The following is a 15,715-nucleotide window of genomic DNA, read 5'->3' as shown; positions in this document are numbered from 1 at the left end:
TTAATTCTGGGTTTTGTCTGGACTTGTACCAACTGACTTCTCTAGCACCTTTCTGTTCAAATATTTGTATGCAGATAGGTTTGTGGTACATGGCTTTGGCTGTGTAGAGAGCACTTTACAGGGGAAACTCGACTAATTAGAATATCATGCAAAAGTTCATTTATCCACAATCATGACAAATCACGGCTTGAACTATCTTGCTTTGCATGTAATGAGTCTATCTCATATATTAGTTTCACCTTTTAAGTTGCATTAGTGAAATAAATTAACTTTTGCACAATATTCTAATTATTCGAGTTTCACCTGTATATAGTAATGTTCAGTTCACCGTTAGTCTCACTCAGTAGTATACTATAAAACATTATAAAATCAAACAGTGTACCGTGAGCACAACGATGCCTACTTAATTCTATTAAGCTCACTTGAAGGTATTTTATTATCATGTTCAATACAGTAATATCAACTGGAAAAACAGGAGCTAGCAGAGAGTTAGAAAAAAAAATTAAAAAAATGTAATGTTTCTACTTGCTGTAAATTCCTTTTCTTGGAGTCCATTGAAGGGCACAGCAATACAGATAGAGTTGGGTTACTGCCAATACAGAAGGATTTGACACTAGCAAAACAAATAGCAAGCCAGCCCCCAGTATAACCCATCCTATATCTAGCTTAGCTAAGTTTTGTGGAAAAGCAGTATTAAAAAGGCAAGAACAAAAACACAGGGGGCAGGACATGTCCCTCAATGGACTTCAAGAAATGGACTTTATGAAAATGTACTGGGGTCTGTGTATAGGCCTCACTAGGAGGATGGAGGGCCATCTGCAGCCCAGAAGCCAGCCTGAAAGACCAACACCTGTATCTGAATGGATGAAATGGAGACAACTCTCCCCATCATTTCATGACCTAGTTTGTGTCCAATAGAGCATAAAGAAGACTCAGTCAAGGTAGGGTACCCTACCATGAGGAACCAAGGGGATCAGAAGGTTGCCTGGGGATGAAGTTACTCCAGGGTGTGGAATGGCCTAGTAATGGGAAGACTACACTACCCCAGTTGCCTTAAAAGGCTGGAGGATTACACTAAGGACTACCTGATCAGCAGAGACCGGACTACAAGTCTGCTCAAAACCCAAACCCACAACCATAGAGAAGGGGACTGCTGAGAGCCAAAGAAGTATGGAAAAAGGGAAGGCCATCCCTGATGTGGGGTTTCCATCATGCCCTAGACTCCCTCAATGGAGAAGGGATGAGCTCCTTGCTGAATGCCAGAGTACTAAAAAGGTACACATGGTGTGAGCTTTTTTGGGGATGGCTTAAACTGGACCACCTCACCCACAGGCGACAAATGGCTGCCAACTCTGGAATTGTGGGATAAATGAGATGTTCTAAAACTATATAACACTGAATAACAGGATCAAGAGACTAAAAACACAACACTAGTAAACCTGAGCTTTGCCCACACAGGGCAATACCATCAGCCTGGCTGCCATACTGACCCATTGACTTTCCGAGTCACTGTTCCAGTCAACTATGCAAATAAAGAAAGACAAAAATTATGAAGTCTTGATCTGCATATTTAATTCAGGTCAGTGACTCAAACTGTAGAAGCCCAAAGGTTCAACATGACAGTCAGGTAAGGGTAGCCTTTTTGTTTATCGCATGGCAGGTTTTCTTCAACCATACAATTATATTATAAAACCCTTTATCAATGAAAAACAACATTTTGAAACAATACAAGGCTCTTACCGTAGTATATTCAAAATAGTACAAGCAGTTGTCAGTCAAGATGAACCAGCGCCGTTTCCATGTTTTCACGCGCCCACCTGTTAGACAACAGGAAATGTAGGAAGGGGTGATAGGATGGGTCACAGTTATTTACAGAGATGCAAGATGTGCTGTGGTCTAAAAACACCCTATGCTTTACCCCTTGCAACTTACAAGATGAATATCCACATATGAAAACACCATGTGTGGTGACCCGACCCAAAACAAAATGTGACTTGTCAGTTTACTAAATGGACTGATGAGTACAAATTGGAATAGACTGTTACTGACCTTCCTTCACGTCAGTAAAATGTTATATACATACAAAAAGATGAACTACTTATCCAATCACAGTCTAGAATGATGGTACTGATTTATGTAATTAGTCATTTTGCAATAAAGCAAAGGCTGTGCACTAACAAAGCAAACATTACTACCGGCAGAAAAGGGATCCATCATTAAAACTAGATGCTTATGATGCAAAAGAAAACTAGCAGTTGGAATTTATTAATAGTTGGAGATGGACCTTCACCTAAAAATACTAGTGTAGGAAAGGAAACAGCTTACAAATTACAATGAACCTGGCATGGCCTGAAGAGAAACAGAAATAATGAAGTGATAGCACCTTGTATTAAGGATGGTAGCTGATTCAATCATCAAATCAACGTCTATGGGCTTGAGGAGCACCAGACTGTGCACACTATCTCAACTTCTGGTCAAATCAACGCTAAACCCAATCCTGTGCCATTAGACTATCAGGCCAGGAGAGGTTCCGATAGATGAATACCAATAAACAGTAAGCACTCGCTAGTGATGTGAAACACCCACAATACTCATAGTAGCCTGGGACTATGATCAAGGTTGTCTAAGCTTTAGATCACATGAGGGAGTTCAGGAACAGAAAATGTTATATTCATCTTACTCAAAATTAGAATGTGATCTAGTAATTCTCATAAGTGCTCTACAGATTTATGGTAAGTGTGAAATTTAAGGGAAGGTCCACGTTAATAAAAAATATTTGAAGGGCCAAAAAGCAATAATGACAGGAAATAAATACATCTATAAGTTAGTTACTATGCCATTCACAAAATAGCCATGTACAGAACTTGAGAACTCATTGAAGGGAATTTATCAAACCTGGAGCAGACAAAATCTGGAGCAGTTGCCCATGGCAACCAGCTTCTCTCTTCAGTTAAGATTTGAAAATGCAAGAGAGAGAAGCGGATTGGTTGCCATGTACAACTGCTCCAGATTTTGTCTGCTCCAGTTTTCATAAATTCCCCCAATATCATGTACTCAAGCCCAGTCATATAAAATTTTTAAAAAATCAGATTGCAGTGCCCTTCAACTGGATAAGAGGAAATTTGCTCCCCTTTATGACCCAACTATTCCAGACCTATTCAGTTTTTATTATAGTCCGAAATTGTTGCACATATTTATGAAGATTTGGACCCTTTCATGTAATCAGATTTCAATTTGTGCATAATGGCTCTTTGAAATCCCCATAAAACACATAAAAGTGATCCTGTAAGGGTAAAAAAAATCAAAATATATGGGGGGCCAGCAAGAGAAGAACTCATACTTCCTCTATGGCAGCCCGCATCTCCTACCTTCTTGGTTTCAGCACTGCAGCCTCAGTTAGTCTCTTTGGCATTTGACACAGTCAGATGCCTTTATGCCCCACTTCATGCCGTGGTTTCTTCTTCCGACCCCTATGTCCCTACAGGACTGCAGTGTAGGGGGTCAGAGGATAAAACTACGGCACATGGCAGGGGACACAGGCACCCGACATTCCCAGAGGTGCCAAATGCCAAAGAGGGTTAGGGACTGACAGGGGTCGAAGTGCTGGAACAAAGGGAAGGTAGGGGACACAGGTCTCCAGAGATGTGATTATAGGAGCTCTTTTGCTGGGCACCTATATTTGGATTATTGTTTTTAACCCCAGCAGGATCTCTTTATTTGTAGGGCAATATGTAAATAATTTTAGATTAAAACTTTGCACTTTGTTCTGAAATAGTAACATGCAATGTGTTCATGACTAAATTACCTATCCTAAGACCCCCAGTAAAGCTTTTCACACACATCAAGGACTGACTGCATGTCTAGCTGGGCAGCAACATAACCCCAGGCTACTATGCAATTACACAGATATGGAAAAACTATTTTCCAGCAAACATAGTTAAAATGATGGATCCCAAAATGAAACATAAAACCTTGACAAGTGATTGCAATCCACTGATCACTGACAAAATGTGCACTGCGTTATTACATAAAAACTAGGATGAGGATCGAGTGTAACACAATCTCCACCTACCTCCTGAGCAATTATTGTGAGCAGACGGAAGAGCAAATGTCATCAGCGGCCGAGCACACAAAGTATGAAAAACAGAAAGTCATGGAAAAGAAAGAAAGGAGGTGCACACAAGATAGGGAGGGCAGGCAGGCAAGTGAGGATAAAGAGAAAAAAGGAAAAATAAGTCACATAAACAAAAGGTGGAAATCAAGGTTCATACACATCCACTAGGCACAGTGCACTTTTAGTGCATTCAGTACTAAAATAAGAGAAAATCGGTAGGGCAAAATATGGTAGGAGCCATGTACAAAATGTGGAGGGAAACCTGTCTTTCCTTTGTCCTTTGCTACAAAAGTGGAGGTTTTGTTAAATTAGCAGATATTCTATTAGCGTGCAAATGAGATTTCAAATCAGCAGCACACCAATTTGCCCTGTTGGGAGTTTAACATTCCTGCAACACTCCCAATTAGCGTTTCTGTGCAACATACCTCAGGGCTTGTTTACACCCAAATCTGCTCTATAGCTACCTCTGAACATCACACCCATCATATCCCAACTGACATAACTGACATGCAGGTGACACAAAGTTAAGATTTAGGCCCCTTTCACATGGGCCATTTGGGTCCACCTGTCAGTTTTGCTGGCGGACCCGATCACATGCCCAATCTAAGTCTATGGGCAGCCGTGTGTAAAAGGACGAGCATCTAGTCACACCTGACTCCGCCCAGGTCCATTTCACCGGACCGGATCGTGCCGGATTGGGGATACACACGTCGTTTACATCCGACTCCCCATAGACAGACATGGGGTCCGGTAACTGCAGTTTTTTTCTCCATCGCAAGATGGAGGAAAAAGACTGTACAGACACGGATGTCACAGCGTTGACCTCCGCTTCGTACTGCTCTGATCAGGACGGGATCTTTGCATGGATCTCCTCCTGATCAGCCCGTGTGAAAGGTGCCTTAACAATTCAGGTTCTTACAATTATCGGGTGGGTATGTAGATGTACAGCTAACTGAATATTTAATTTCACTATAAAAAAAAAAGGGACATGTTTAAGAGGTTCTTACCAATTAGAAAATGGAAACTTCCACAAACTGCTAAATCATGTGACTAGGTGAGGTATTCCTAATCTCACATACTGCTGCTCCCTACAGTCTGACATCTAGAATTGTAAGACAAAAAGCTCCAGGTCCACTCAGACTAATTCCGGTGAGATAATTACATTAGAGGTAAACGAAGAGGTCTTTCTCACCTTAGCAAAGCTGTGATTTTTTTTCTGCTCTGCATTTGCAGATCACAGACTGAATTCACAGGTGCAGGAAGAAAATATCAATGAAAAAATCAGGCAGTTAACAATATGATCGAGGAACCACATTTCAGAACACAGGGCAGATTAACTTTGTCTCCAAGGGAAGAAAGCATTCAAAACCATTGTTATATATTGGAGGCATTCTCCTTACAAAACAAACATTTAAAAGATAAATGGATTCTGTAGTCCATCAGTAGGATAATGCCAATTGAGCATGGCACTGCAGTAAACGTTTTGCTGGGTTATATTTTTACTTGTAGGACTCAACTGGGCAGAATCATACATGGCTCCAGAGTGACATGGTGGGATTGCAAGAAAAGAAAGCTGAAAACAGAAGAATGCAAGGCTAGATAATGTCTATCCATCCCCAAAACCATGGCAGCGTGACTTACCGAGTTTGAGGAGCCAGCCTTCTCTATCAGGATTAAAGAAAGTGTGTGTGAGGTCATTCCCATCGTCTTCTGGGATCTTAAATGGCTCATTCCTTATACTGTCATAGAGGTTCTATAACACAGAAGAAGACATCTTACAGGCCAATACCAAGAAGAAAAAAAAACAAAAACAAAATTAGTGGACTACTAGTGCAGGAGACTAGTATTATCCAGCAAACACTGCAAATGTGCTAAAAATCAAGAAGATGCTCAAATTTACTTTAAATTCCCTTTTATTCCTTGCAGCTAGAAGCCAAAGAGCATTATGACACTTGGGAGTGTTCTGCCTGAAGCCTCTGCAGTTTAGATTCCTCACTCTCTCTGCCTTCTTTACCACCAACATTCAAACTTCCAAGGCAGTTTTGAATCAAATTTGTGGCCAGGGACAGGAAACCTTGGCACTCCAGCTGTGACGAAAAAACAAATCCCATCATGCCTCTACTTCTGGGCGTCATGACCATGTGTGTCAGAGTCTTGCAAAGCCTCATGGGACTTGTAGTTCCAAAACAGCAGAAGTGCCGATATTGCTTGCCCCTGGTATAGACTGTTTGTGAGAGACGGCAAGGAACCTGGAGTAGGTATGTTTGGGAGTTGCTCCCTTGCACCACAAAAAAGAAAAAAACAAAAACAAAAAAAAACTGTGCTCAGACCCAAACAGAATAAACAGGGTAAGGTATATCGCCACCTGCAGGAGAAGGACGCTAGGCACATAACAAAAAAGACAAAGACGGCCTAGGGGCAGCCCCTGCTGGTGGCCCAACCGCCCACCAGCTGACAAGTCTCCAGTAAGTAACAAGCAGTTATGAGTACACACCCAATATAGAGGGCGGCACATGTGTCCTTCAATGAACGGAGAAGAAAAGGATTTTACAGTGAGTACAAAAATCCTATTTTCTCTCCAGTTTATTGAAGGACACAGGGCAACAGATCATAGATCCTGTATGGTAGGGACGTCACCAAGCAGTAACACACTGAGGGATGGGCAAAACAACCAAAATTCCCAAAAGACCCCACCCCTGCAACACTTTGCGCCCCAAACCAGCATCCGCCGATGCCAAAACATCCACCATGTAACACTTGACAAAAGGTGTGAATGGAAGACCAAGTAGCGGCCTTACAAACCTGAGAAACAAAGGTGGAAGGTCCAAGATGCCCCGGCAGCCTTAGTAGAATGGGCAGTGACAGGAAAGGGAGGCCCTCGCCCCTTAACGGCGTACACCTGAACAACAACGTTATGAACCCACCAAGAAACTGTAGCCGCCGATGCGGCCCTTACGAGGGCCCTCCGTGAGCACGAACAAGGAATCTGACTCACGGAAAGAAGCCGTAGCTTCCAAACAGGAAGAGCGCGAACCACATCCAAACAGTGCAGCGCCCTCTCCTTCCTATGTACTGGTTTCGGGCAGAGAAAGCAAGGCCATGTCCTCATTTAGATGGAACGCCGACACAACCTTAGGCAGGAAGGCCGGCCAAGGACGGAGAACCGCCTTCTCCCTATGAAGAACCAGCAACGGTGACTTGCAGGACAAGGCAGCCAACTCAAGACACCCGTCGAACGGAAGTGATGGCAACCAAAAAAGGTTACTTTTTGTGACAAGGACAGAAGTGGAATCTCCCGGATAGGCTCAAAAGGAGATTCCTGCAACACCGAAAGCACCAGATTCAGATCCCACTGCGCCAAAGGCGAGCGGACAGGAGGAGCAATACGCGTAACCCCCTGAACAAAAGTGCGAACTAAGGCGTTAGACGCCGAGGGCCCTTGGAAAAGCACAGTTAATGCATAAAATTTGGCCCTTCACCGTGCTCAAGGCCAACCCTTGAGCAACCTCGCTCTGCAAAAAAGCAAGAATCGAGAACAAACGCAGAGACAGAGCCACAGCCTTCACACCAGGCAAAATAGGCCCTACAAGTGCGATGGTATATGTGCCTAGAAACCGCTTTGCACGCCCTGAGCATCGCGGAAATGACCCCATCGGACAACCCCCGGTCCTTCAGGACCCGGCTCTCAACTGCCATGCCGTCAAAGCCAGCGACTATAAAGAAGGATGGAGCACAGGTCCCTGGGACAGAAGATCCGGACACAGAGGCAGCCGCCACGGGGCGTCCACCACCATCTGAACCACGTCCGCGTACCACGCTCTCTGAGGCTAAACTGGGGCCACGAGGATGACGGTGACATGTTCAGCCGCGATCCGTCACAGAAGCTGAGGCAACAGGTAGAGTGGAGGAAAGGCATAAATCAGACCTTAATCCAGGGAGCCACCAGGGCATTCACTGCCTCCGCCCAGGAATCCAGAGCCCGGGCTACGACCTCTCTACCTTCCGGTTGAGTCGAGGTGCCAGAAGGACCACATCCGGCGACCCCCAACGAAGACAAAGCTGATCAAAAATGTCCGGGTGTAGGGACCATACGATCACCCCCTGGGACAAGAGGTCCACCAAGCGCGGAGGGGAAAGCCGTGTGTTGGACGGGAAAAACCTGTTCCCGGAGCGGGCCAGAAATTCGATCTTGTAGCCCGAAGAAACCAGCTCCTGGACCCAAGTGTCGGAAACGTGAGCCAACCAAAAATCCGCAAAGAGTCGAAGAAGCCCCCCCACCTTGGAGTCCAGAGGTGGAGCCAGGTCTTCATACGGACGGGGGCTTGGCAGGCCTAAGCTGCCAGGAACGTTCGGCAGAAGGTGGGATCAGGCTGCCAACGAAGTTCCTCCTTCCGCGGCCGAGGTAAAAAAGGGTACACATGCCCCCCCGCCAAATCCGTAAATAAGCTCATCTAAGATGGTGCCAAACGACCCCCGGGAAGGGAAATCCCAGACAGACTGACGTCACGCGGAAAGGGCAAGCCACCCTCAACTAAGATGGCGGCCGCGGCATGCGGACTAGGCCCCCGAACGGGCACTGAAAACAGAAGTAACATGCGGCCCTGGCAGCCAGCTAGGCCACAATAGAAGCCGGGGCCTCGATTTTCGGCCGCCCCAAAAACGGAACGAACATGCGTCCGCAGCAGCCAGCTAAGCCGCAATAGAAGCCGGGGCCTCGATGGTCGGCCTCCACGAACGGACAACAGCAACCCATGCAGCGGCCGCTCCCAGGCACACCTCCAGGACCATCCGTGTCCCCAGGCCAGGTCTGCCAACACTGAGAGACTAGGGACACCAGCCTTGACAGGCTGCTCAGCATGGAGGTGAAGGGAGGGGGGCTGAGGCACGTGAGGGAACCTCGGTCCCCAGCATAACACCCCGCCCCGACAAAGCGTACTTATGACCGTCGACAGGTAGCCTCCATGAGACCCAACGCACAGCCACAGACAGACCCTCACAGACATACCGCATCCAGGGGGGAAACCGCCGGACCGCAAACCACCGCTATCCAGAGGGGCAACGACTCCTGGGAACGCACATGGCAGCCAGGCGTGCAGGGAACTGGGCGGAAAAACACCCCCGACCATAGTCGCAGCGCCGCCGGCCTGCGTGGGGTACTGTGACTGGCAGGTCGAAACCCCCAGTCATGTGCACCCCACCGGGCCAAGAGACCCACAGGCGTAGAAAAGAACCATCGTCGCAGACGACCCACCGTGGCGGGACTGCATGCGCGCTTGTCGGTCGCGCAGGGGAGACTCCAAGGATCTATATTCATCCAGCATGTCGCCCTGGCGACACTTGCTTGAAGAAAACAGCTAACAAAAGGAGGAAAATGAAAACATTTCCAGAGAATTTTTTTTAGCTCCTTACTCCTGACTCTAGGCAAAAAACTGAAGACTTGTCTGCAGGTGGGGGGTTGGGCCACCAGCAGGGGCCACCCCTAGGCTGTCTTTGTCTTTTGTTATGTGCCTAGCGCCTTTCTCCTGCAGGTGGCGATATACCCTACCATACAGGATCTACGATCTGTTGCCGTGTCCTTCAATGAACGGGGGAGAAATACAGATTCCAAATAAAGTAGACCGGAAAAAAAAACAAAAAACGTTTTTTCTTTACCCGTAGAAGCTCCTCAGGTAGGTCACCTCCATCATTAATTCCCCTGTTCATAGAGATGAACCGTTCAAAACCGGGCTTGTCACGTACATTGGGATTGTGAAGACTAGTGTTCAGCATTATGACCGCAAAGGACAAGACATAACATGTATCTGTGTATGAAGAGAAGAAACATCATTAAAGATTAAGTAAAGGCTGCATGCTGGTGTAAAGGAGCTTATAAAAACACATCAATATTATATACCGACAAAACAGATTAAAACGCAATGATTTAAATGAACACCTGTAGACTGGAACACCCCTGGATTGCACATGCAATATCTCTGAGCAAATGCCTCCATCATGCGGTCGATTTTCTGGGCTTCGCCTGGTAGACGAAAACTCCACAAGAACTGCCTGTTGAACAAAAGAGAAGACATAAATGAGCGTATACCAAATACCACAGGGTAAAAAGAAACAGTCAGTATATACAAATACTAGGGATGCACCGATACTAGTATCGATATCGGTGCCGATTCCGAGTATTTGGGCAAGTACTCGTACTCGCCCAAATGCTCCGATGCCTAGCACGAGTACTTCCGGTATCAGTAAACCGGGCAGCGCGTCATCACACGCTGCCCGGTTTCGTGATTGACCGGGAAGCGGCTCCATGCTCTCTCGTCACTTGTGGTGAGAGAGCATCGAGCCGACTTCCTGGCCAATCAGGAAGCCGGGCAGCGTGTAATGACGCGCTGCCTGGCTTCCTGATTGGTCGGAAAGCTGGCCAATCAGGAAGCTGGCCTCGTGGGGTAAGGTTACCTTACCTTAATATGTGCAGCCTGTCACCCCCGGAGCCTCTCCAGTGAGAATGCGGCCTTGGTCCGGTACCCAGCCGGAGCCGTCCAACCAGGAAGCCGGACGCCGTCTAATGACTCGACGCCCTGCTTTCTGATTGGCTGGGAAGCTGGCTTCATGCTCCCTCGTCATCTCATGACAAGAGAGCATGGAGCCAGCCTCCCGGCCAATCAGAAAGCAGGGCGTCGCGTCATTACACGGCGCCCGGCTTCCTGATTGGCCGGCCAGATGGCTCCAACAGGGTACCGGGCGAAGGCCGCGTTCTCGCTGGAAAGGCCCCGGGGGTGACTTTCTTGTTAAATCGAGAAGCCGGGTGGCGACTCTTTACACGCTGCCCGGCTAATCAGGAAGCCAGGTGGCGAGTCATTACACGCCACCTGGCTTCCTAAATGGGACTTCCGTTACTCGGTAATTGGTATCGGCGAGTACAGAAAAAAAATTATCGGTACTCGATACCAAAATACCGGTATCGATGCATCCCTAACAAATACTTAAAGTGGACCTTCACCCCCTTGCGCTAAAAATCACATCTGTGTGCAGCTCTGCATGCTGATATGAAATCAACTTACATTCATTAGTTAATAAACATATTTGTCTTTTACCTACAATTACTTTTTTCTACTTCCTGGTCAGCTTAGGTGATGTAACCCATGCTAAAGAGATGCATCCTGGGAAAGTTACATCACAGTGCATCTCATCTGTAAACTGCAAAATCTCACAAGATCTCAGGAAACAGCATTTCCCCCCGCCCCTAAGATGAGGTGCATGGTCACATGTCCTAGTCACATGTGGCAGGGTTCTAGGAAGTAAAGGGAGATATATTATTCTGCCCTTTTTGCCACTGTGAGAAGAATGGGGAGGAAAAGAGAAATAAGCTATACAAAGTATAAAAAGCCCCCAAATATCCTTAAGTATGTGTTTGTAGATTGTCATTACTAAACTTTTCTGAAGTTGTCATTTTAAAGATATGGGTAAAGTTCCTCTTTAATAAAAGCAGAAATTGTCGCTTCCTTGCAAGGCTTTCTCACACATGTAATTCGCTTTGTGACAGTCATAGCAAGAAGGTTTCTCCAGTAAACAAGTGTGAAATTAATTGGAGACCCATCAAATCTAAAAAACAAGACAAGACTTCACTCTGTTTTACATTCTCAGATTGTTAAAGATAAACACCAGTATAGTAAAATAATAGTAGTTTTCTTCCAAAAGCAATATCTGAAATCCTGGCAGACATCTCCTGTCATTGTCTTTCTAGCAACAGGCTAATTTCATATTTACATTTATTATCTCTATCTACAGGGTTTCCCAGTTACTATGTAATGCACACACCTATTAAAGTAAACAAAAAACTTCCTTTACCTCCCCTGGCTGAACCAAATCCTCATCCATTTGTGTCTCACACACTCTTCCTCCCAGACACTGCAGATCACAGTGGGAGGCTTTTCAACAAGAGAGGCAGGGCAGTCAATCCAGAAAGCCATGGCCAGGTGTTGAATGACAAGCTACAGGCTTGTAAGTTAGCAATGACAATGTTCACATCACCTACAACATTTAGTCACCCCACTGTAGTGCAAGCAGATACAGCCTACATGAGAGTGGCTACTCTGCTCTGAATTCAGGATCAGTGCAGCATTGTTATCACCCTATCACAGGAAATGCAATAGGTGGACTTCACTAACAGGACCTGAACAGGTATTTGTGAGACTTTTCAGGGGGACTAGTGAAGATGCACTTTTACATAGGTGCTGCAGCAGTTTTTTTTTTTAAATGCGAGGCCAAAGTTCTTCTTTAGCAGAGTAAATAAGCCTTTTCAGTGAGGATATATAGGGGGTTCATGATGTAAAGCAGTCTTTTCTGCCCATGCAGCAATATGCTAGTAGATGTGTCATTGGATGCTGCCCCTACTGCTTAGGTATTTTGTTTCATGATCAAAGAAACCTTCTGCTATGTAGTGCAAGAGCCAAGCGTGTTTCAAAAACAACCAACCAAATGATTTTCCCAAGACACAAGTATTATGCATGTTAAAGGAAGCATGTGAGGTTAAGAGATGTGGGAGCTACCATGCCTTACTTGGTTTTCAAAAACACAGGGTGCCAGGACTTGCATGTTAATCAAGCTCTCCACAGAGCCTACAGTCAGATACTCCATGTTTTATAGACTATATTCCTATTATACAGCTATTGGCAGCTTTTGAAAATTAGAAGAGCGGGTTTCATATGACAAGCACCCTAACTCTAGGCCAAAAATCCTAAGTTTGTATGCCATCAGCTCTCTCATTAAATGTGTCGGTCCAATCTAAACTACCCACTGACTTTTTTTTGGGGGGGGACCATCAATTTAACTGCGATCATTACAAGCTTGTTCGCCGCGGTATATTAAATAGTGTTTTGCCATTTGGTGTCCCACATTGCATCGATCAAACAGATAGTCTAAGAGTCACTCCTTTTTTCTCCCTAAAAGTGTTATGAGGAGATCAAAGCTTCACTGTTGTCAGCTCCTGCATTTCTGGCTCCTGGATTTTGGTAAGATCTGTCCAGGTGTGTCTTTGGAGAACTTGGGGGTATCCTTCATTGGACCTCCCAGAAGATTAAAAAAAAAAAAACAGCTTGAGGTTTAAAGGAGAACTATGAGGCGAGTGAAAAATTACTCAGGCTCAGTTCTAGCCGACCTGTGACAATAAAACTGTCACAGGTCGGCTCAATAGATCGGGAGGTGAGCGAACACATACCGTCGCTCGCTCACTTCTCGATCCTGTCCCTGCAGAGAGCAGTGACTGTCACTCCCTGCAGGGTTTTCCCCCCTTCCCTGTCCGATCCTCCAGCGCTCACTGTAATGTTGGGATCCGCCCCGTCTGCGGCGTCTCAGTATACCACGAGCTGCACCTCGCGGTATACTGAGCTTTGGGTGACGGAAGCATGCTAGTTTGTGTCCTCCCGTCACCCTCAGGAGAATTATGGGGAAAAGCCCTGACCCCACAGTTCTCCTTTAATTTGGCATTTTAAAAAAACAACATCTGAAAACTATCCTATGTGAATGGATGGGCAGAAAAGGTGTGCTGTGTTAAGCAATGGCTTGCATACACAGAATAAGGTGTGCATGTATGTGGGTGGGCAGCTGAAACGTCAAAGCACTACCATATGTAGAACATTTAAACAGTCAGCAATATTGTGTCCAATTGCACTTCTGTTTTCTAAGCAAACTCACAGTAGGAGCATTGCGTTGCATGTAAAATAGAACTATTTAACAAATGCGTGTAAAGTGAACCTTATCTACATTTCAAATCATCATTTGAAGCAGAGGGGCCGAGTTCCTCATCTCCACCACTTGTTTTACAGTTTCCTGAATAGACTTTTGCCTATTCTGTGCGGTAAAAGTGACCGCTTCCTCTTTTAGATTAGCCTTCCTGTTTCTTTGCACATAAGCGAGACAAAAGAAACCAGTGGTTTTACAGCAACATCTACAGGATCACACAGCTGACCTGAGAGCTTGCACAAGATTTAAGTCTGTAAATTCGTGAAGGTCCACAAAAGCGTGAAGAACAGAAATGTTCAAGTCCTCCCTATTAAAAAAAAAAAAGGGATTAGTTATCAAAGATGTATATTTACACTTCTGTGACATCACATACATGGATACATCTAAAAGACAAGCTTTACTAATGCATGCAATCTAAAATGTATCTGGTTAACCCTTGTTTAATCTTCTTGTACTAGAACAGTACAAATCCAGCCAAAAATGTTTAAGTTTAAAATAAAGTGAAGACCTGTGGTAGGCCTTATTGCGGTCTGTGTCTTTGAGACACATAGGATGCGGGGGCAATCGTCCCAGCAGTGGCACAGACGGTAAAAAGAAGAAAGAAAAAAAACCTGACAGGGTCTCCAACTCTTCCTCATTCTATGGGATTTACGGCAATCTGTGTTCCTGTTTGGGTGACCACATAGGAAGTGAGTAAAAGGTTGCCACAACTGGGACAAAGAAGGTAATAAAAAATGAAGAGGTATTCTAAACTTTCAACACTGCATACATATCTCGTACCAAAATTTAAGAAAAATAGTGGTGAGCCGACTACTGAACTGACATCCCATGCAGTGTTGTCAGTCCTGCCCAAGTTTTTCTCTGGACTACTAAACACCGCCACCTTATGTTGTACAGATGAGGAGACTGGTCATGTTCTGCAGTCCAGCAAACGTCAACTGGGCAGTGCTGACAGCACTGCCTGTGATTTTGGTGTAATCAACCTAAAGTAAGAACTGTACATTGGTACAAAGCAATAGTACACTTGGCCTCACATATAAGGAAATAAGTGTAGTATATGAAATGCCCATTGATTTCAGCTGTCATTGTTCTATCCTAAGTGAGAATATGATCAATGGAATTTGAAAAAAGTGGATATACAAGTGTACCTCTCTCCTAGATAGTCCCCAATGGCAGTCTTATTCAGGCCTTCCCCTTTGTATAAAAAACGAGCTATATCCTCTGCAGTGTTTCTTAGCAGATCATTCTCCTGAAGGTACAGGATCCCCTGGAATCAAAATAATAAAAAATAGTATTGTGTTGCACAACAGCAAAATTATATATTATACACGCGCACAAATTTACGTGGCACACCACCGCAAACAATAAGCAATGGATAAAAATGAAGGAGATTCCATCACCCTTTATTTATATGGCATGCAAGTTTGGAGACTTCCTTCCTGCACAGCACATTAGGAAGTCACAGCGTGGGAAAACACGTGCTTCACAGAGCCAGTGCCTAGGAGAGACAACAGGACGCTATGCTTCCCCAAAATGAATAATGTGCTTTGTCTGGCATTTCTTATTTATTCTCACCCATTAATGAAAAGACTCTTACCAGCTTCTGGTGGCAACTCTGCTGTGCCACTGCCATGGATTTGTGCCTTTTTTTCACACTTAGTGCACAGTAGGCTAGAAGATGGACCTAGTGTGGTGTATGGTATGAGGCATGGGAATCACAACTGTGTTGATGGCACCAGCTAGACAAAACATGCAGCATGAAAGGCTAGTGAATAAAAGTTAACAGAAGCTCCTTAACGGTGTGTAAAGAATGGTAGTGGAGGCTTTAAAGCCCTGCATGCCATGTCAACTGGTATGTATTGCACAGCT

At 45.1% G+C, this 15,715-nt stretch overlaps 1 protein-coding gene across 4 annotated transcripts in view; it reads right to left on the bottom strand.

Moving 5' to 3' along the window:
- Positions 1-15,715, bottom strand: part of LOC108798322 (cytohesin-2) — a 50,008-nt gene that overhangs the window by 3,726 nt on the left and 30,567 nt on the right. For 2 of the 4 annotated variants that reach the window (XM_018570063.1, XM_018570060.1), the window contains 6 exons: positions 14,995-15,113; positions 14,073-14,153; positions 10,047-10,159; positions 9,767-9,915; positions 5,756-5,867; positions 1,741-1,817 (listed from right to left, as the gene is read on the bottom strand). In XM_018570063.1, coding sequence (XP_018425565.1) covers positions 1,741-1,817; positions 5,756-5,867; positions 9,767-9,915; positions 10,047-10,159; positions 14,073-14,153; positions 14,995-15,113 — 651 coding nt within the window. Of the gene's footprint in view, positions 1-1,740; positions 1,820-5,737; positions 5,868-9,766; positions 9,916-10,046; positions 10,160-14,072; positions 14,154-14,994; positions 15,114-15,715 lie in introns of all 4 variants that reach the window. The other 2 variants (XM_018570062.1, XM_018570061.1) reach the window with 2 other exon arrangements.

The sequence above is a fragment of the Nanorana parkeri genome, unplaced genomic scaffold (genome assembly GCF_000935625.1).
Source record: "Nanorana parkeri isolate BGI_ZX_2015 unplaced genomic scaffold, ASM93562v1 scaffold1450, whole genome shotgun sequence".
In the NCBI taxonomy this organism is placed as follows: domain Eukaryota; kingdom Metazoa; phylum Chordata; class Amphibia; order Anura; family Dicroglossidae; genus Nanorana; species Nanorana parkeri.
The sequence above is the reverse complement of the archived record's forward strand: the minus strand, read 5'-3'. Positions and strand labels throughout refer to the sequence as shown.